The 22,338-nt window shown below is 43.6% G+C and overlaps 2 protein-coding genes across 6 annotated transcripts; one reads left to right on the plus strand and one right to left on the minus strand.

The window, feature by feature from the left end:
* Positions 1-7,365: 7,365 nt before the first annotated feature.
* LOC109872586 (choline-phosphate cytidylyltransferase B) lies at positions 7,366-11,648 on the plus strand. 5 transcript variants are annotated; one of them, XR_004205970.1, is made up of 8 exons: positions 7,431-7,624; positions 8,466-8,565; positions 8,800-8,916; positions 9,022-9,173; positions 9,414-9,492; positions 9,632-9,774; positions 9,879-10,707; positions 10,985-11,648. XR_004205970.1 is itself a non-coding variant. In XM_020463872.2 (8 exons), the coding sequence occupies exons 1-8, from the start codon at positions 7,544-7,546 to the stop codon at positions 11,270-11,272; spliced, it is 1,146 nt and encodes a 381-aa protein (XP_020319461.1). In that variant the 5' UTR covers positions 7,432-7,543; the 3' UTR covers positions 11,273-11,646. The 5 variants fall into 5 exon arrangements, 4 of the variants coding, with proteins under 4 accessions (XP_020319458.1, XP_020319459.1, XP_020319461.1 ...); XM_020463872.2 differs by having other exon boundaries at positions 7,432-7,624; positions 8,803-8,916; positions 10,519-10,707; positions 10,985-11,646; XM_020463871.2 differs by having other exon boundaries at positions 7,433-7,624; positions 10,519-10,707; positions 10,985-11,646.
* LOC109872585 (pyruvate dehydrogenase (acetyl-transferring) kinase isozyme 3, mitochondrial) lies at positions 11,505-22,092 on the minus strand. Its single transcript, XM_020463867.2, has 11 exons — positions 21,784-22,092; positions 19,219-19,360; positions 19,017-19,088; positions 18,699-18,883; positions 18,464-18,553; positions 14,344-14,421; positions 13,815-13,891; positions 13,375-13,476; positions 13,172-13,291; positions 12,567-12,680; positions 11,505-12,479 (listed from the first exon to the last, which is right to left on the minus strand). Exons 1-11 carry the CDS (start codon positions 21,884-21,886, stop codon positions 12,339-12,341), a joined length of 1,224 nt encoding a protein of 407 aa, XP_020319456.1. The 5' UTR covers positions 21,887-22,092; the 3' UTR covers positions 11,505-12,338.
* Positions 22,093-22,338: the final 246 nt, after the last annotated feature.

A 22,338-nucleotide genomic window follows, 5' to 3' on the forward strand; every position in this document is an offset into this window, starting at 1 on the left:
ATCTGGGCTGTCTAGGCTAAAGCGGCAGGAGTCCGATGATGCGGCAGGAATCCGGTGATGTAGTGAAAAAGAGTAGTCCGATATGCTCAGGGCTGGTATTGCTCTGTGCAGACTGGCATGTATTATCTGGGCTGTCTAGGCTAAAGCGGCAGGAGTCCGATGATGCGGCAGGAATCCGGTGATGTAGTGAAAAAGAGTAGTCCGATATGCTCAGGGCTGGTATTGCTCTGTGCAGACTGGCATGTATTATCTGGGCTGTCTAGGCTAAAGCGGCAGGAGTCCGATGATGCGGCAGGAATCCGGTGATGTAGTGAAAAAGAGTAGTCCGATATGCTCAGGGCTGGCATTGCTCTGTGCAGAGTGGCAGGTATTATCTGGGCTGTCTAGGCTAAAGCGGCAGGAGTCCGAGCTAAAGGTAAACACCGCTTGCAGAGGCTAAAAATGACTGAATAGCTAGTAGCTAATTCGCTGTCTAGCCTCTGATGGAGGTTCCAATTAAAAGGTCTAAAATAAATAGCTGATCCGTACCACATCGGTTGGGGCGGGTTGCAGGAATGTATATTTATTTCGAAAATGGAAAAAGAGATTGAAATGTATACAAAAAAAACTGAAAAAGACAATATTTACATGGGATGAAAACAAACACGTCCTTACTGCTGCGCCATCTTGGAATGGAATGCAGAGTCTCAATTTGTCCCATTTTGTGAATTCTTGGTTGGTGAGCGGACCCCAGACCTCACAACCATACAGGGCAATGGGTTCTACAACTGATTTAAGTATTTTTGCCAGGTCCTACATGGGATGTCGAAATGTATGTTCTTTTTGATGGTGTAGAAGGCCCTTCTTACCTTGTCTCTCAGATCGTTCACAGCTTTGTAAGTATAGTTTTTTGTATTCTCTAGGGCAACAGTGTCTAGATGGAATTTGTATTTTGGTCCTGGCAACTGGACCTTTTTTGGAACACCATTATTTTTGTCTTACTGAGATTTACTGCCAGGGCCCAGGCCTGAATATGCAGAATATGTAGGTGCTGCAGTAGGCCCTCCATGGTTGGGGACAGAAGCACCAGATCATCAGAAGACATTTGACTTCAGTTTCTAATAGGGTAAGGCCGGGTGCTGCAGACTGTTCTAGTGCCCTCCCCAATTCGTTGATATATACAGTACCAGTAAAAAGTTTGGACAAACCTACTCATTCAAGGGTTTTTCTATATTTGTAGTTTTTCTACATTGTAGAATAATAGTGAAGACATGAAAACGATGAAATAACGATATGAAATGTATGTAGTAACCAAAAAAGTGTTGAACAATTCCAAGTGACAACCTCATGAAGCTGTCATCAAGGCAAAAGGTGGCTACTTTGAAGAAGCAACTATTTTGGTTACTACATTTTGGTTACCATGTGTTATTTCGTTGTTTTGATGTAGGAAATAGTCAAAATAAAGAAAAACCCTTGAATGAGTAGGTGTGTCCAAACTTTCGACTGGTACTGTATGTTGAAGAAGGTGGGGCTCACTCTGCATCCTTGTCACATCCCACGGCCCTGTGGAAATAAATGTGCGTGTTTTTTGCCCATTTGAATTGTCTCATTTGCAGTTGAACCTCTGTGAGCATGGCTCTGTCACTCTGACGTCACTTGAAGGTCACTAACCAGGCCGGGAGGCGCATGCCTCAGTGCTGTGGTAATGGAACGGAGACTCACCCTGCTCTGCACCCCTAAGTCCCCAGAAATCTCACCTCTTATTTAATACAACTGGCTGAAATCCCTTCAGAAGCCTGTGAGGGCAGCATTCTGGACCTGACACCTCTGTAAATCAAGATCTACCTCATCCCTATCCTAAACATACCCCTCTCCTGGCCTGAAATCCGCTGAACAAACATCTTGACAATGATGGGGCTGTCTGGTGCATACCCTAACACATCAGAGACACACACAACCATCACTCAATCACCTACCAATGTGGTATAACCTATACATCCACCTCATACCATACAAACACCAGCACTATCCAATAACCATCAGCCATTTACAACCACATTATTGATCACCCCAAACACCCATTCGCCAGGCTTTGTTCAGTGTTATCATAAACAAATAAAGTCTTTGAGTTAGTTTAATTGCAGTCTTTATTTCACCGTACAGTGCTGTTCAACAGAGGTATTGCTCTTCAGGTTTGTCCCCCATTAATACTATCCCTGCAATAACTCTTAATTACAACCTCTAAAATACATACCTGACAACAATCAAGTTGTAAATCACACTTTATTTAATCCATAAAAGTAATCTATTTATTTTATTTTGTCCCATTAAGCGATAGCCTGATCCCTAATGAGTCTGACCCCATTCCTCTCTAGCAGTGTCGTATCTCAGAGATGTCAAATACATACTGGCACCGTGATTTTCCAGTCCCCCCCTCTTCCAATGAATACTGGTGGAAAGGGCTGAAGGTGGGAGGCTGTCACAATGCAACGCATGCACCTCTCCCATTATGTCTTATTCCTGGAAAATCAAAGGACACATTTTGTGGTTCTGACAACTGAGAGTACATAATCTGGGAGTGCAGACGAGCATGTGCTGGGGAGAATGTTTACTCAGATCATCTCTCATCCACCCCCCTCCACCCCCTGGCTCCATCCCTGCAGACCCCTCTCTCCCAGCCCTGGGTGAGTGAGTTACGGCCACAGGCATGGTCCACATTTTCACACGGGGCGGATCCACGGAGCAGATAATGGGTCTAATTTAACTCTGAGGCCAGTGGCCAGTTGCCAAGAGGCCAGGGATCAGACTCCTCACAGTGTTCCACAAACCAGTGGCACAGAGCCACTAGTCGGTAACTTAACTCAATTAAGCCTCACCAAACTGCCCTCTATGGGAAGAAATGACTCTGACCCACATTACCCTGGAGGGATTACACTCAACCAGGGTCCTAGACCTAGTCTACCAGATAACGCTCAATGCTTGATCCCTTTATCTGGAGACATCAGGGTACATAGAGCCCGGCGTGGTGAAGTAGATCCTTCGGGGTGTTGGCTGTGTGCTGCAACACAGGGTGAGCTCATGGATGGTTCTCGTATCTAATTAGGCAGTGGGCTAGTTCAACAGCTTTGTGTTGCTGGGTCAGAGAGGGTTATCCTATGAGGTGCTAGTTGTGTCATACGGAACCTTTTCTAAGCAGTAGAAATTGGAGCATGGTCACAATGCCTCAATAATCATTGTTGTTTGTGTTGTAGTCTTGGCCTTTACTAAACAGACCTTTGGCCTTCTGAAGTAGGCCATGTCATCGGGGAACCATTCAGTTCTGGGGAAGACCTGGCCATTCTTAGAAGGAATTCCATCTGCAGCCCCCTCCAAATAGCGCAGGTGCTTGTTGAACGTCAGCCGACCCCCCCTCCCTGGCAAGAGGCCACTCAATTCACTTAGATGGCAGGCTACCATTTAACCTGTTTCCAAGAAGCCAGTGGCACCACCATTAATAAAAGAAGGGACCCGCTTTGGTTTAAACACCCAGAACAGATTTGGTTCATGAGTAACAATAGAAGGTAAGTGTGATAATCTGCTGCCCTGCATGCCCAACATTATGGGCATACGTCCGAGGTACAGGGACATGGCATCCTGCCACCTCCACTCCGAAACTCCACAAGGCCACAGATCATGTGTGTGTGGCGCCAGGCCTTCTTAAAAGACAAACATGGTCGGAAACACTAGCCAGACATGCTAGAGCCAACCCTGTTGCCATACGGTCCATATTCTTTCCGTTTTAAAACACACTCCGGAAGAACATTGCTTTATAAAACAGCCTTTGCCAACGCCATGTCATGTAACTAATGCTTTCTCTCTGCGATATGGGCACCATCTGGTTGACAAATAGTACATGCACATTCCTACGCCACACGACAGAATCACTGATGCCCAGAACATGTGGGTAGCCGTGCACTCACTGATGCCAACCGTCATATGAGTCCATAGCCACAAAAAAACCTACCTTCTACACATCGTTCCGTCAACACATAGAAATCGTTCTATACAATACCATACAATGAAAAGGGTTCATGTGGTTAAGGGTTAAGGGTTGGAAGTGGATAACCCATACTTACTATCCTCAGAGGTACAGACCTAATGCCACTCTGACAGCCAGCTGATGGCCAACATGCCACAGTGGCCTACAGTCTGTCTGAAGCCTAGCATCTCCTTCAACAACATCTCCCTCTCTACAATCACACATTGGTCCTGTGGGACAGATCCCCTTCCCCAGGAGCCATTAAGTCATACCGTGAACAAGGCTGGCCGATACATGAGAACCATCGCTGAGAGCTGGGCGGCTGGGTACTGTCTAGTTTTGGAAGTTTCACATTTCTCAAGAAAGGTCCTGTCGTGACTACCTCTCCGTGACTATTGTATGTCAGGATGGGGCGTTACGGGGACACTGTGGAGGAGTGGACCCATTCAATCATCTCATTGAGCAGTGGCTATTAATTGGTTAAGATATATCCTAGTAGCCCTTTCCTGCAGTCAAATGACCTAGTGGCCTCGTGGTTGGAATGTTATTAATCTTTTTTATCATTTCATAATTAATAAACATTATTATTTTTTAAACTGCAGAAAATCTGGTGTTTCCATGTCAAACGGTTTTGTTATATTTCAGTCTTCTTTGATGTCTATAAAGTGTAATATTGGGATGCAAACTCAAAATATCTATATTTTCTTGCCCATAACCATGTGTGTGAGTTGTATTCTTTTCTTTCAAGTAGATTGTGACCCTGATTTAGCCCACTGCAGTAAAAGGTTAATATAATTTTATTTGGTATCCTTGCAGAACACTAGCTAAATGGCCCGGCTGTTAAGGTAACATAATTTGTTGATTTGAGTGCTAAGCTGATAATTGGGAAAGCTGGGAAAGATGGACAGTGTTCATTTCTATGTATCTGATAACACCACAGAACGCTTTGCTGAGAACACTGAACTAACAGAGGGTGACCAGTAGCGTTCCAAATGAGTCACATAATGAGGCCCAGAGCACTTGATTTGTCCCATTTGATCCCAGCGCAACAGCCCCAGTACTGTCTGTCCCCCCATAAGCCATCTATTAATCAAGGAGACACGCGCAGCTGTTTGACACCCCCGTTCCTCCCTCTCAGGGCCCCCCAACCCAATAGAGCAGATAAAAGGATTCTTCATGGTATTAGCGCATGCCCCCCCCGTACCCCCCCCCCCCCCCCCCCCCCCACCGTCCCCGACAGAACAGGTGTTCACTGGTGTGACGTCACCCCCACAGACCCCAAGACTGACTGACAACCCGGTTATGTCGGCAGCAGGGACGAGCGCAAATGGTCAGGACCTCTTACCAGTTGCTTTATTTCATTACCTATCAGTATGTATTTTCTGAGATCTTAAGATTTCAACTTTCAATGAATGTTAATCCAGTCTCAATGAGCATTCAGCCAGTCTTTCCAAGGTTTCCAATGCGCAGTCGGCACAATATTTTGGAAAGGCATTTTTTGCAGCGCTATAAACTAGTACTCTACTGCCCTCCACTGGTTTGAAACTCCAATGGAATAAAACACGATTTACGTTTGGAACTGGCACATTTAATTAAACACAGCGAATAGTGCGCTTAACTGTGACAGATACATAATATGGTCTGCCCTTTGCAGAAACTGTTATTTTATCAACGTCTCATAAACACTGAATAACAAACTCTCAAGCAAAAGTATGACGTCATGATGTGTAATTACAGCATGATGGGCTCGAGACACAAAATGTCTACCTCCATGACATACTTCTCTGATTTCACATACCCATCTATCCTAGACAATATTCTGAACAGCTGAAAGTCTTTACTGATAAATAGCATGTTTAACAACAGAAATGTAATTGACCACAAACCTGTTGCAGAGAGTAGGTCAAAAAAAAGGCTTTGGGTAACAGTTCCTTATACTTCTCCCAATTGCAATTGATTTGCTACCACTCAAATATTATTTTCAGATCATCAGGCTATCCCCAATCTTGCTCCTTGAGTTCACCCTTACAAAAAAAAAGACATTTTAAGAAATCACATGTTTTTCAGACATGTGAACGAACACCCCTGTGAATAAATAACGTGATTTAAAAAATATATATATTCACCACTTCCAACTATGTCTGGTTCTCATCCTCCCATCCAGGATCAACCCTGCTTATCTACAGAGGCAAACCAGAAGTGGGGTGCAGGGTACTGGAACAAACAAACTTGCAACTGGATAAAAGGCAGCGAAAGCAAAGGCCAATGTAACACAACCAAAGACAGGAAAGAGGGAGTAGTTTTATTTAATTGAGTATCATAAAATGGGATCCATTCATAATTAATTTGGTCTTGCAATAGTTAGTTTTGCTATCAATTCTTTTGGGTTTATGTTTTGCATTCAATATAATTATTTTGGTTTGCAATACTAAGAATGTTGATCTCGACTTCAGAAGATTTGCTTGATATTAATGGCATAAAAGTAACTCAAGCACTAGATTCCACCATTCTAATAACACTATGACTCTATTAATGGTGTTTCAAGCTGCCGTCCTTAATTGAAACATTAACAAATGGGTCTCCCTGCCACAGTTTCGGTAAAAAGCTGAGGGATGGGACTAGAGAAGTGCAACCACTCTTAAATCCATGGACTACACTACGGATGCACAGACCGACTGTCCATGATATTCAAATGATAGTTTTAACCATGTTTTTAGGCTAAGCAATGTATGTTTATATTTACAAAAATTGCTCATTTGTCATGTGTATTTTTGCAAGGGAAGGCCTAGCCTATAGCTCAGTGGGATAATACAGTCTTATGTTATAGTCCAAATGTCCATGGGCTGATTCAGGCATAAGGGCATAGTGTCAATGTCCATGGGGTGATTTGGGAATCATGATCAAGCTGAATGACAGTCACAGATGTGTCGTGTGGGCCATTAATGACGTTTGCTTGATTGATTGAGCTTTCAGTAAACATTGCAGTGGAGCACATAGATAGGCAACATTAAGCTTCCTCTTGATCCACTGGAACAGCTTGTCCCACTACTATGTCTGGGTCCAAAGGTCGCCCCAGCCAGATCATTTTTGGGAGCAGTTTCTATTCATGAAACTCGGAAATATCATGTTAAAAATAAAATTATATTATCCCACGAGACCAAGTTGAACATCTGTTTCCAGTAGACACGCCAATAATAAGGCTATTTATTCCTTTACAAGTGTAAGAAAGTTCATAACAGCATGGCTACATTTACATATCATTTATAAGCTTAGACCAAAAAATAAGAGGGCAGTCAGATTGTAAATGTCTGTTTAGGCCTACGTGGGGAACCCTCGATCCACCTCCTTTCCTCTACAGAGCCTGAAGTATCAACTACTCTTTTCCTTGAACTTTGCACATGAGATTTTCTTGTCACCGGGGTCAGACCAGCCAGCAACATGCAAACTCCCTCATAGATTGCAGGAGTGCAGCACTGACAGGCTGGGAGTACGAGCAAGCGGACGAGGCGCCAGTCGAAGGGCGAACAAGGCAACAGAACATCCAGCATGGTGGGAAGGAGACGTGGCTCCAGAGCCAACAGCGGACCACACCGGCCCCAACAGCAATGCAGTGGGGGACCCCGCAAGGTGAGTTAGACTACCTATAGGAAGCTTATCAAACGGTTAATAAATAAAAAAATGTAGCATATAATGTCTAATCTCTGCCAGGTCTAAGGTGATTTATTGTCAGAGACTACGGATCCACATTTTGAGCCTATTTTTCAGTACTTCATTCTCAATGACAAACCCTATATTCAGCCAGCATTGCTGACTCAGCAAATGTTGCCTTTTCTATAATTCTACATTTGATCTATCATTACTAGTAAACAGACCATAGCCTAGTGACGCCAACAACAGTCAGTTATTATGTTGCTCTGGAAATAAGTATTGTGTAATATGATCTTATTGTACGCTTTAGTGAATCTGTGTACAGTATGGGAGGGCATGCGTCGAAGGTAGGCTATACCTGACTCTGTTCCCCAGTGTATTGTATAACATAGGCAGCTCCAAACGTTTCCTCAATAAATGTCATGGTACTGTCACTGTTGTAAATGTCGTAATGTTAAAGCATTGTGGTATAGCTCTTCGCATGGTATATTGATCTCTACCTTCAATTAAAACTTTTTCTTCCGCAGGGATTGAAGTCAATTCTTAAATCATGGGCAGATGTCAAACAGTTCAGAGTTCAAAGTGTACTGACAACTCTACAGATAATTGCTAGCAACCATATACACACCCACTAGCCCTCACATGCAGATATAAACACTAATGAAGCCAGAAATCCCTCTCATATCCAAACACTTATCACAGCCCCGATGATTGCGTTCACTGTAAACATAAAATACTTTAGAGTATTTATTATCCCAAATCATCTATGTACCGATATCCCCTCCCATTAGGTAGGTTAACTCTTTCTGTGTCATCTCAGACTCTGAGGGAGCCAGCATTATTTGCCAAGAAAACAGGATATGAGTCAGAAGTTCCTCATGAAAAGATGACCATCGTCCAGGCCAAGAGAGGCACTCCAGGTCAGTCTTCATTACAGGTCAAGACCAATCACAGTCCAGTCAGACTGATCATAGGTCAGTTTCACCACCAGGTTTATCAATCCTCACTGGGGCTATTGAAGGATGGGCAGCGGAAGAGAAGAGATAAGGGCCAGTCGAGAGAGAGAGAGAGAGAGAGGGATGTGAACGTGAGAGGTGAGACAAGGAGAACGCAGCGAGACGTAGATAAAGTCATTGTTTTTGCTTTTCTTGTAGCAGTCCGGCCAGTGCGAGTCTATGCCGATGGGATCTTTGACCTCTTCCACTCTGGACACGCTCGTGCTCTGATGCAAGCGAAGAACTTGTTCCCCAACACACATCTCATAGTGGGAGGTAAATAATATCTTTTGAATCTCAAGTGCCTTTCAAAGACTGCACAAACAAGCGTGTACATAAACCGCACACAGAGAGCATGTCATTGTGTGTCTGTCCTTGCAGTCTGCAGTGATGAACTCACACACAAGTATAAGGGCTACACGGTGATGACAGAGTCGGAGCGCTACGAAGCCCTGATACACTGTCGCTATGTGGATGAGGTGGTACGGGACGCTCCCTGGACCCTCAGCCCTGACTTCCTGAAGAAACATAAGGTCAGCACTTCTGGGTCATATACAGTACACCACTCAATATTACAAACCATCTGCATTGCTTGCGGTTCTGGGTTTTAGGCTGGGGTGTTTGTGTAAGCACTTTGTGACATCTGCCATTTGAAAAGGGCTTCATAAATATATTTGATTTGATCCGTCCTAAAAATCTGATACAGATGTACGTAGCCCATGTCCCTTTGATCCACATGAAATCATTTTAGTGCTTTTCTGGGATTTCACCAGATTGACTTCGTGGCCCATGACGATATCCCATACACCTCTGCAGGATCAGAGGATGTCTACAAACACATCAAGGAAGCAGGTAAACAAATCTGCTCTGAAACAGACATGAACTTGTAGCCATTTGAGATTGTGTCTCTGTGTGTTTGCTGAGCTACCTACCGCCTATTCTCTAACCTGTGCCATCTTGGCTGAGCTGTGTTCTCTCTGTTGGGTCTCAGGGATGTTTGTGGCCACACAGAGGACAGACGGCATCTCTACATCCGACCTCATCACCAGGATAGTGAGAGACTATGACCTTTATGTCCGACGCAACCTGCAGAGAGGCTACACAGCCAGAGACCTCAACGTTAGCTTCATCAGGGTATGAATGACCTAAGCACCTAAATAACTTTGAACAATTAATTAAGTTGGAATGACCATTTGTTACAATAATTTGTATTTGACGAAGTGAAATCGTTGTTACAGTGTTGGTGGTTGTGGTTGATAAACAGAAGATGCCTTATAGCCGACCACTTGACTTGTCGTAGGCTGTTCTCTCTGCTATCGCACGCCAAACGGTCCCGGAGCGCCAAGTCTGGGACCAAAAGGTTCCTGAACAGCTTCAACCCCCAAGCCATAAGACTGCTGAACAGTTCATCAAATGGCCACCGGACTATTTACATGGACTTTATTATTTGCACTGACTCTCTTGCACTGTCTCTATGCACACTCACTACTCTACCCACACACTTACACATACCGTAATACACTGACACTCCAACACACACACACACACACACATGTATATTGAAGCTACGCACACACACACTCACACATAGACACACTATCACACTTCACATACACTGCTGCTACTGTGTTTATTATCTATCCTGATTGCCTAGTCACTTTTACCCCTACCTACATGAACATACTGTATTACCTCAACTACCTCGTACCCCTGCATATTGACTCAGTACTGGTACTCTTTGTATATTGTTGTTATTGTGTTACTATTTCCTTCTTTTTTTTAGCAAATACTTGTCTTACTTTCAATCTCTGCATTGTTGGGAATGGGCTCATGCGTAAGCATTTCAAGTAACGTCTACACATGTCATTTATTCTGCAGGAGAAGAAAATCCGTCTGCAGAACCAGGTGGATCGTATGAAGGAGACGGTGAAGACAGTGGAGGAGAAGTCCAAGCACTTTGTGTTCAAGGTGGAGGAGAAGAGCCATGACCTCATCCAGAAGTGGGAGGAGAAGTCACGGGAGTTCATTGGGAATTTCCTGGAGTTGTTTGGTCCAGAAGGAGCGTGGGTGAGTTTACCTTTAGCCCACAATAGATACTATAGTAGGAAGTGTTAACGGTCAATAGGGGAAGATAGTTAGTATTGATCTCATTCCTCTACGCAAGTGACCACTCATTATGAACAAGTAGCTTAGTAAAGCAACACTTAGTTGGTCAAACAATTTAAAAAAGGATTAATTCACTCTCACTCCCTCTCTTTGTCTCGCCCTCTCTCTCTCCCTCCCTATCTCTCGATCTCTCTCTCCTGCTCTTTCTCTCTGTTTCTCTCTCTCCCTCTCTGAGCAGCATGTGATCCAGGAGCAGAGTGGGCGCATGCTCCAGGCCCTGTCACCCTACGCGTCACCCGTTGCCTCGCCCCGTGGCTCCCCCAGCAGCAGCCCCACCAGAGGGCGCTCCCCATCGCCCCCCTCCTCTCCCACATCCCCTTCCTCCCGATCCCCTCGTTCTCCCCGTTCCCCTCATTCCTCTCCCACCTCCCCTTCCTCCCGATCCCCTCATTCCTCTCCCACCTCCCCTTCCTCTCGCAAGGGTGCCTCTGCCTATCCCTTAACCTTCCTCGGGGATGACGAGTAGAGATGGCACTGTCATTCCCAAACAAACACAGACCCAAACACTCAGTGTACATGGTTACTTTGTGCACTTCGTGTATGTAAGATGTCGCCCACAGTTTACCATATGTGTTATTTGATTGTGTATGTTAAGGTAACTGAATGCACTGTGGTATCTCAATCAGTTGACTCACTCCATTCTCACTTCTGATTCCTGTACCACACAAAAACATACAAATAATACCACTTTTTCACTGTCTCCATTTTGCATCAACCAGGCTTTATTTTTTTTAGAAATACTTAGTGAAACGCTCAAATTTGCATTCAGTTGTCTATGATATGCAGTAAAAACAAAACATTTCGGACATTTTCTTTTTAATATTAAATACAAAACAATCATTTCTGAGAGTATTTTTGTCATGCAATAAGTAATCTAAAGTAATGATTTAGATATTGTTCCATGCATTTCATAAGCATCCGAAGTTATTATAATCTCTTAATAACTTACAGTACCAAATTGCATCATCATGCAAATTGCATCATCATGCATTCAAATAACATCCCGAGTAACATTTCATGTCACAAACACATACATACTAACCTAATCCCTTTTTCTAAGCTGGGAAAATGCCCACTGGGTTAATCTATTGAAAACCATTGCACACTGCCATAAAATGATAAACTAATATTCTTGTTTCACACAGTATACTGTTACGCTAGGCCATTATTTGCATTAAGGGAAAAAGTACATTATTTCCCGTGGTGTCACTCCCACGTGACACTTATTAAACCTAATAACAGAGTCACGCTATCTGATGGAGGAGGTCACCAATCGCAATCTGCTACCATGGAAACTGTGGTCAATAATAACATACCAGCAAACAAGGAAATAAAGATGATCTGGATTAAAACTGTGTTTTGGCTTTACCTGCCTGATGGAAATAAATATGTTACCTGTTGAGACAATATTTCAGTCAGTGCTGTGCTTTAGTTCTGTGCTTCACTGTAGGAGTGGAAGGTAACTTAATGTCTGTCATGTGACTAGACATGACCTATGGCATGCAGCATTGCCCGAGGGCCAGACTCAAGAGTTATTTGATCTTGTACTTGGCTGCATCACGTGGGTCACTGCTAGGGTTGCTCCAGTCATCTGCCTCAGGGCCAGTCTGGTAATGTCTCCACGCTGACTTGTTGAAGACGGGGAGACGTTCAAAGGACTCGCTGGACAGAGCCTGGAGGTCAGTGAGAAACAAATATGAAACCACAGCCAGATGATAACGACAATATGCTACTTAACTAAACGCAAGTCCTTAACGCACCTTCAGATAGATGACAGCGTCTGTACCCACCCCCTCCATGGAGTAGAGGTTCAGGTCTCCTTGGAAGTAACGTGCATAAAGTCTTGAAATGGGGAGACCATACCCAAAGCCAGCCTAAGGACGGAGAAGAAAGAGTAGTTCATACTCCAAACTGCGGGTCAATAGACTGGCCGCGTCATGAAAAGTTGCATGCGCAGTTCCTCGTCAGAAACCAGCTATTTTCTACTAGCAGAGGATACGATAACACGCAACTTCAAATGCAGCCTGTGCTTGTTAACAAACACGTTATCAGATGGTTATCGTCTAGAACGTCGCTATGTCACCAGAGGATTGATTGCCGAGCCAGCGAAGCAAGGTCAAATATCACAAATAGAGCTGGATAAAGCCAGAAGAATAATATGCTTGTTGAATATAGATAGCTATAGCCATCCGTCTGGTCTGTTTTCATGGTCATCACTCACTCCCTGTTAAGTTTGTCAAGGTCCCGGCATCAGTGTTCGCCATCTTGCTACAGCACTTTTTGGTGCCGGGGCGCACGTGCATCACTCGAACATGATGTTTGTAAACCAAAAAATTTCTCTATACACCTATTTGGAATGTGTTACCAGTGGTGCAGCCTGAGTTCCATTTCCTGGTTCAAGGCTCGGGGTGGGGGCGGTGGAGTACATGTAGCTAAAGAGCTTGTCAATCTTCCTGAGGGGCACGCCCCCTCCTCTGTCACTGATCTGAGGGGAGAGAACAGGTGTGTGTGAGAACCATGATGAGGTCATCTAAAAACACCAGACCGGTGTCCGTGCCAGTAACAGACCTTGATAGAGAGGTCTTCCTTTCCAAGCGTCACCATGGCCTTCACTTGGGGGAGTCCAGCACTACTGTTCTCATGGAGCTCCACTGTGGCCCGCATCGAATTCTACATAGTCATTCAATAAACAATCATGAATACACATAACTCAGTTGGAACGTATAAATACAACAGGATACAACTAACGACGATACACACATACATGTTACACACCTACAGTGGATTCGGGAAGTATTCAGACCCCTTGACTTTTTCAACATTTTGTTACGTTACAGCCTTATTCTAAAACAAGTTCATCTATTTTAGAATAAGACTGTAACGTAACAAAATGTTGAAAAAGTCAAGGGGTCTAAATACTTTCCGAATGCACCGTACACTACAAATTAGGACCAGTTAATTGATAGCCTAGAGAAACTTTCGTTCAGTGCAACATAAATGCCAGTCACCTTGAAGAGCTCAAACAGCATATGGAACAGGTGAGATGGAACATAAACCACCTGGATAGCCTTCGAAGGGGCCTTGGCTGAGGAAAGAGACATGTAAATGTTAATGTGAAATAAAGGCAATCAATATGTATCAATCGTTCTCTGTTCACATATTACGGTAGTCATGTTTCACGTAATATCACACGAAAATAGATTTCCATTGGATCTGCTCCTCCTCTGTTTACATTTGCAGGTTCGGACAGGAGCCAACGGGAAACTCTGATATGAGGCCAACTTTCCATTCCAGATTACTTGTTCCATTGCAGCTAATAAACCTGCCATATCCTAACCAAGAGCTTAGCGCATACTCAGACGTTTCCAATCTAAGCGCCAGTGCCTTCTATCCTACCTATATTGCATTATAGACATGCTACCAGCCTTCATGTAAGCGAATGGCTCCGTACAACAGCTTATAAATGCATAGAGGGATATTCCTCTTTTATAATGCATACACAGGTGGCTCAGTGTGTTTAATTACATTTCAACTTACAATTGTACTCTTCTATGTTCAGCTCAGGGGCGACCAAGTAGTACTGCTCACAGAGCATCTTAGCGGTCTCATAAGCATCTGTAAAAGACAGTAGCAAAGAGGCACAGAGGATTAATGTTATGTGGCACTGTTTTCAACTTTGACCTAATCTCCGCGTTCAACTTTGACCTAATCTCCGCCTCACATTCAGAGAAAAAAAGCAGTAGAGCTAGGTTTTACACAGTCAGACGTAACAAAAAACAAACCAAAAAAGATATATAGAAATGTACAAATTATACATTTGTGATATCGGTATTTAAATACAATCAAAAATAATACAAATTCAATACAGTAATATAAGATCTGTATGTAAAACATTTACAATTTGCCATTTTTGTCAGTTAGCAGATGCCCTTATCCAGAGTGTCTTGCAGTTAGAACATTCATCTTAAGATGAATAATATTGTACACACACGAAGGTGTCCTCCATTTCAATAGTAATCATCCGCGACATCTCAAAATCATTATCCCGACTGGTGTGCACTGGGCTATTCTACAAACAGAGCCTGGTGGAAAGTCCCCCTCTCTTCTCGTACAGACATGCACAATCAGGGACATGCTGGTCCATTCTATCCCGAAGCCTGACCATACAAACTGGTTATCGCTACAAGGGAACTAGAAGTGTGGACGATGTGCTCAATGTAACAACACGGCAAACAGTAAATACTTCACGCACCCTCTTAACAGGCCGAGAGTTCTACCATTGACGGTTCAACAATTGTAACATTGTGTATATGCTTAAGTGACTGTAAAGCCTATGTGGGCCAAACAGAAAGATATTTCCAAATAAGAATATCTGAACACAAAACAGGGATCAGCACGGGCAATATTGAACATGCTATGGCAAAACACTACTTAGAAGCCAAACACGGCCCATTGTCCTCTTTGCGCTTTGTGGGCATGGAACAGGTTCATCAGAGTTGGCAAGGTCCCTAAAATGCTCTCACAACGAGAGATGTTTTGGATTGATAGGTTTAAGACCATGCATCCTCTTGGTCTAAACAATTATTTCTCATTCAGACTATTCTTGTGTATATGGCTGCGCTGTCATTTGTATGCTCATGTAGGCTATATTTTCATACATTCAATCAAAATATTTCTGTCTAAAAATAGATGTCTATTTTTCATACCCCAAAATCATCTATTTTTGTAGGCTTTATTGTGTACTAGGAAGTAATTAATTGCGCTAAAATATCTCAAATTTCCTACGTCATCATGATACCTAAATGCAATTTTTCGAGTTTATTCTGCTGATCTGTGTATTTGTATGGAGAGTATATTGTAACAATTGTTTGTTGACTAATAATTTGAGTACCGCTATGCACCGCCATCGCACAGTTGTAGAATATTGTAATGATCACCTAGGCACCTGCATAAAAAACGATGTCTTTGGCACATCTCTTGATGCTCTGATGAAAACATAACTGCCAAAATGCGGTAGCCTACCAGGACTAAAATAAAATGAAATATTTTTGGGGAGTTCCACCGTTTCCCAATGTTCTTGAACCTGAGATTTCATTTGAAGCCATTGCCACATAATGCAGAGCACCCAGCTAATAAATTGAGATAGCGCACCCGTTACCCACTCCACATGAAGGTACCCAAAAGCAATCATTTCTGATGAAAAAACACAAGTGTAAAAAATGTGTGGATATAGCGTTTTGGAAAGAATCTCTTCACAGATTCGGAAAGAATTCAGACCCCTTGACTTTTCCCACATTTTTTTTACGTTACAGCCTTATTCTAAAATGGATTCAATTGTTGTTGCTTTTCTCATCAATCTACACACAATACCCCATAATGACAAAGCAAAATAAGGTTTCTAGAGTCTTCTTGGGTATGAAACTGCAAGCTTGGCACACCCGTATTTGGGGAGATTTTCCCCATTCTCCTCTACAGATCCACTCAAGCTCTGTCAGATTGGATGGGGAGCGTCACTTCACAGCTATTTTCAGGTCTCTCCAGAGATGTTCGATCGGTTTCAAGTTCGGAGTTTGGCTGGGCCACTCAAGGACATTCAGAGACTTGTCCCGAAACCACTCCTGCGTTGTCTTGGCTGTGTGCTTAGGGTCGTTGTCCTGTTGGAAGGTGAACCGTTGCCCCAGTCTGAGGTCCTCAGCGCTCTGGAACAGTTTTTCATCTGGGATCTCTCTGTATTTTGCTCCGTTTATCATTCCCTCGATCCTGACTATTCTCCCAAGCCCTGCCGCTGAATAACATCCCCACAGCATGATGCTGCCACCACCATGCTTCACCGTAGAGATGGTGCCGGGATTCCTCCAGACGTGATGCTTGGCATTCAGGCCAAAGAGATTAATTTTGGTTTCATCAGACCAGAAAATATTGTTTCTCATGGTCTGAGAGTCCTTTAGGTACCTTTTGGCAAACTCCAAGCGAGCCGCTATGTGCCTTTTACTGAGAAGTGGCTTCCGCCTGGGCACTCTACCATAAAGGCCTGATTGGTGGAGTGCTGCAGAGATGGTTGTCCTTCTGGAAGGTTCTCCAATCTCCACAGAGGAACTCTGGAGCTCGGTCAGAGTGACCACCGGGTTCTTGGTCCCCTCCCTGACCAAGGCCCTTCTCCCTCGATTGCTCAGTTTGGCCGGCCGGGCGGCCAGCTCTAGGAAGAGTCTTGGTGGTTCCAAACTTCTTCCATTTAAGAATTATGGAGGCCACTGTGTTCTTGGGGACCTTCAATGCTGCAGAAATGTGTTAGTACCCTTCCCCAGATCTGTGAATTGACACAATCCTGTCTCTGAGCTCTACGGACATTTCCTTCGACCTCATGGCTTAGTTTTTGCTCTGACATGCACTGTCAACTGTGGGACCTTATATAGACAGGTGTGTGCCTTTCGAAATCATGTCCAATCAATTGAATTCACCACAGGTGGATTCCAGTCTCATAGCAAAGGGTCTGAATACTTTGAAATACTTTATTTACATAAGTAATGTGCTCATAATCATCCTTCACTCATGCTGCCAAACATACCCTTGTAAAACTGACCATCCTACCAATCCTCGACTTCGACGATGTCATTTACAAAATAGCGTCCAATACCCTACTCAACAAATTGGATGCAGTCTATCACAGTGCCATCCGTTTTGTCACCAAAGCCCCATATACTACCCACCATTGCGACCTGTACGCTCTCGTTGGCTGGCCCTCGCTTCATACTCGTCGCCAAACCCACTGGCTCCATGTCATCTACAAGACCCTGCTAGGTATTGTACCCCCTCCCCCCTTATCTCAGCTCGCTGGTCACCATAGCATCACCCACCTGTAGCACGTGCTCCAGCAGGTATATCTCTCTGGTCACCCCCAGAACCAATTATTTCTTTGGCCGCCTCTCCTTCCAGTTCTCTGCTGTCAATGACTGGAACAAACTACAAAAATCTCTGAAACTGGAAACACTTATCTCCCTCACTAGCTTTAAGCACCAGCTGTCAGAGCAGCTCATAGATTACTGCACCTGTACATAGCCCACCTATAATTTAGCCCAAACAACTCTTTCCCTACTGTATGTATTTATTTTATTTATTTTGCTCCTTTGCACCCCATTATTTTTATTTCTACTTTGCACATTCTTTCACTGCAAATCTACCATTCCAGTGTTTTACTTGCTATATTGTATTTACTTTGCCACCATGGCCTTTTTTTTGCCTTTACCTCCCTTATCCCACCTCATTTGCTCACATCGTATATAGACTTGTTCTACTGTATTACTGACTGTATGTTTGTTTTACTACATGTGTAACTCTGTGTCGTTGTATGTGTCGAACTGCTTTGCTTTATCTTGGCCAGGTCGCAATTGTAAATGAGAACTTGTTCTCAACTTGCCTACCTGGTTAAATAAAGGTGAAATAAATAAAAAAGAATAATAATGTGCTCATTAAAACCTGTTTTCACTTAAAATAAGGCTGTAATGTAACAAAATGTCAAAAAAGTAAATAGGTCTGAATACTTTCCCGAATGGACTGTACTCTTTATTGAATACAGTTTGAATAAGCTGATGTCGCCCTGATGCAGTCTGACTCAAAGTTGCTATTTGTCAAACATTAGGATCAGTGGTATTCTGCTCACCTTTCACCACCTCAGGGACATTGCAGGTAGGATCAATACTTCCTATGTGTTTGGGATGGGAGGTGGTTCTGTCATCACCAAAAAGGAGTGCTGAAACAAAGTCTCACCTGATCAAGATCCTCATCAACATCCACTATAAACTCCAAGTCATACACATGCACTATTTTTATTTTATTTTATTTAAATTTTCTACACACATATATAAATAGCTGTATTGGCTGGTGATGTCACTTACTGTGCTGGTTGATGAGCATGCGGAAGGATATCCTGTTGGTGTAAAAGCGATCCAGGAAGTACTGAACGTTGCTGCTGATAAAAGGATCAAAGCCAAACTTCTGCTTGTACTCTATGACACCCTGGGCCATGGTGGGGACCACTTCATTGTGCCTATTACGGATTTTGACCAGGGTGTCTAGAAAGCTGTTCCAGAGAAATATGGTGTGAGGACTCTCAGAAGTCTCAGTGCTGTCTGAAGTCTTAGTGCTGTCTGAAGTCTCAGTGCTGTCTGAAGATGTGGTGGGTGCCTGGTGCGACTGTGTACATGTCAACTCACTCGTTTAAGGTGCGGCTGTCCTCCGGACCCCTGTGTTCATAATCCAGCAGCTCTTCAAAGCTCTGAATGTACCTGAAACACAAAGACCACAGCACACTGTCATACCCTGGCATACACACAGAAGGATGTCACCATGCATCCCAGAATACTGTGCGCACAGTCACCCCTGAATCAGCACAGAGGGACAGACAGAGGTTCTCACCAACTGTGCACCAGTTTGACGGAAGGCTGGATACGCAGGTCACTGGGTAACAGGTTGATTTCCTTCATGGTGTTGGCCCCCCGCACCGCAAGCTCCTTACGCAGGAACACGTAGGAGGTCTTCTCACATGCATTCTCCCTGCCTGTGGAAAAACATGGGGTCAATAAACTGGTGACTGGTAGCAGACCAATACTTGTGCTGTGTTCATTGGACAGAGGTTGTAAAACAAGATTATATCAACAGACCTCTCATGCATGTCAGTTGGAACTTTCAAAGTGTCTGTCTCAGAACCACCTGAATTCTTGGAGCTTCCCACATCTGCCTCATTTGATGGAGGTTTGTGACAAAACCACTGACGGAGGTTTGTATTAGTCCAAGACCATGGCCATAAGTACATATGAGGACACTGAGGCCTGGACCTCTGTAATGTTTTCTAATTTGAAAATAAAGAACTGGTCAACATTTAGTCAGCAGCTTACCACACTGCATCCCACTTCTGGCTTGCTTCTGAAGCTAAGCAGGGTTGGTCTTGGTCAGTCCCTGATGCTACTGGAAGTGGTGTTGGAGGGACAGTAGGAAGCACTCTTTCCTCTGGTCTAAAAATAAAATATCCCAATGCCCCAGGGCAGTGATTGGGGACATTGCCATGCGTAGGGTGCCGTCTTTCGGATGGGACGTTGAACAGGTGTTCTGACTCTCTGTGGTCACTAAAGATCCCATGGCACTTATTGTAAGAGTAGGGATGTTAACCCTGGTGTCCTGGTTAAATTCCCAATCTGGCCCTCATACCATCATGGCCACCTAATTATCCCCAGCTTCCAATTGGCTCATTCACCCCCCTGTACCTATTCCCCAGGTCGTTGCTGTAAATGAGAATGTGTGCTCAGTCAACTTACCTGGGAAAAACAAAATCTAAATATTGCTCCCAGCGTTGATCACAACGCTTATATTCTTGATCTAACTTTGTCCTCTCGCGACACAGGCAGTGGGCCTGTGACGTGAAACAAACTACCCGAGCTCGACGTCGGCTTAACTGAAGACGCTGCTGACTGTGCGTTTGTGAGATGCCGGACAAAAGGCCATTTTAAAACCGCAGAGGGACCAACAAAAACTGACTATGAGAACGAGTGCACAACTGGCAAACAGTCATTTATAGATAGCCCATGTCAACCAGTCAGGTGGCTAGCTGCCGCCAGAGGCTTTTATTGCAGCAACGTTGAATGTCTCTGGCTAGTATTACTCTTACTTCATCCTTCTATCTGGCTAACATTAAACAGAGCCTCAGCACTAGCAGAAAATACGCTACTAAGTTTGTTATTGGCGAGGCAGGCTGCAATGGATGCAGGAGGAAGCAGAGGAGACAAGAGAGAGAGGAAGCAGAGGAGACAAGAGAGAGAGTAAACAAGCAGAGAGAGAGAGAGAGAGATTAGTACAGTGGCTACAAAACTTGGGGTTGGGGGACCCATTCCCCTGGGAAAAGAAAATCTGTACTAATCTTATCAAACAAGTTAGGAACTTAAAGAAAGGAAGATGTGTTGTAATATGAACATAACATGAACATCTGTAATCAAAATGCAAACAATACAGTTCTATAAATGTCGTATGTATCAGTGTGAATCATTTGTCATAACTCCCCCCTTTCAGAGGTATAACATTACAATTGTATAGTTAATAGGCCATGTGTTTGTAGATCGACTGTGGTGAATGAACCTACAGAGGCCAAGGTGATAAAGGCTGTTTTTTCCTGTTCTGCAAATAGCATTTAAAAAATATATATATTGTAAAGAAATGCAGTAAATGAGCTTCCAATATTATTGCCAGTTACTCTATGAATATGGCTGCCACACATGCAGCAATAGGTCAGTGGCCAGTTCATATTGAGAGGCAGAACGACATGGAGCTATTTATAATGATCTGCTGCTACGATCAGTGTTGTGCAGCTGTGAGCCAAAAGTTTCGGGTGGACAGACAGAGAGCTTTCGGGTTGACCTTAGACAGTTCAGCTGGCACAGTTTGTTCTCTAAACTTAAGACACTTACTCTCACAGAGCACGTGGCTTACTGAGAGACTGAAGCCATCCATCTCTACACCAACATACAAACTCTAGAATGACAGACAGTGGAAATGTATCAAGGCCTCTGTGAGACTGATGTCACATTACTTAAATGGAGATGGCAGCTGATGTAACTATCTACTGTTTATCAAAGCCACACTCAGGCATTATTGGGAAAGTAAGCGTTTTAAATATGAAGTGCCGCTGTCCCATATATCGCGTAAACACAGTAATGTTCTTATCGCACACTAACGACAACATCTGAGGTGTATTCATTCCGCCGACTCTGTTGAAAAACGTTTCTTAAACTGAAGCAAACGAAACGGAGAGGGACCTACTTGAATTAGTCCAATAGAAACTCTCGTTTGGTTATGTTGGCTTCCGTTAGGAAATGGTAAACGTTTTCCATATACACCCGTTCGTTAAATAAAGCCATCAGTTATTTTTTCAATCAAATGGCAAACCTGTGTCCATGACATTTAAACTCTTGGAGTATTTATTTTTATACTCACCAAAGTCCAGAAACTGCTTGATAGACATCGGCGAGGGAGAGAACCTCGAATAATATTCTATTTTCGATGTTACATCTTTTAGTAGAAAGTTGAACAGCCTCATGATTGCTTCAAGTAATCACTTTCTAACCGTCAACACACATAAATATGAGTACGGTTGATGGCATAAGAACGATTTCCAAACAACCCCCTGTCTACTTGCATCGACAAATATAAACACTCAATACAAGTTACATGCTGATATCCCCTCCTTTGACAGTAGCCCCCCATGTTACATTGATGCATTCGGAAGTACAGTGTGTGTGTCTAATTCCGACCCACGTGACAGCAGGACGTGCAACCTTATTGGCTGACAGAACCTCTCCCTTCACCAGAATGATACAAATTTGCCATTGGGGAGTTGGCATCAAAGTGCTCTTTTGTCTAGCTAGCAGGAACGCCTTTGTAACTTGCCATTTGGAGGGAATTTATTGTTATGACTTTAGATGAGGGTATATAATTATTGGTCATGTATACCTTCTGGGCTCTTGTTCAGACAAACTGGACATGCAATTC

The sequence above is a fragment of the Oncorhynchus kisutch genome, linkage group LG28, assembly GCF_002021735.2.
Source record: "Oncorhynchus kisutch isolate 150728-3 linkage group LG28, Okis_V2, whole genome shotgun sequence".
In the NCBI taxonomy this organism is placed as follows: Eukaryota; Metazoa; Chordata; class Actinopteri; order Salmoniformes; family Salmonidae; genus Oncorhynchus; species Oncorhynchus kisutch.

Excerpts from the sequence above, each read along its gene's own strand:
- LOC109872586 (XM_020463869.2), top strand. The coding sequence starts at position 7,396 with ATGAGATTTTCTTGTCACCGGGGTCAGACCAGCCAGCAACATGCAAAC. Across the intron at positions 7,625-8,799 it reads GCAGTGGGGGACCCCGCAAG|CAGTCCGGCCAGTGCGAGTC; the intron begins GTGAGTTAGACT and ends CTTTTCTTGTAG. Across the intron at positions 8,917-9,021 it reads CACACATCTCATAGTGGGAG|TCTGCAGTGATGAACTCACA; the intron begins GTAAATAATATC and ends CTGTCCTTGCAG.
- LOC109872585 (XM_020463867.2), bottom strand. The coding sequence starts at position 21,886 with ATGAGGCTGTTCAACTTTCTACTAAAAGATGTAACATCGAAAATAGAA. Across the intron at positions 19,361-21,783 it reads CAAGCAGTTTCTGGACTTTG|GCAGGGAGAATGCATGTGAG; the intron begins GTGAGTATAAAA and ends GTTTTTCCACAG. Across the intron at positions 13,292-13,374 it reads AGGAAGACCTCTCTATCAAG|ATCAGTGACAGAGGAGGGGG; the intron begins GTCTGTTACTGG and ends CTCTCCCCTCAG.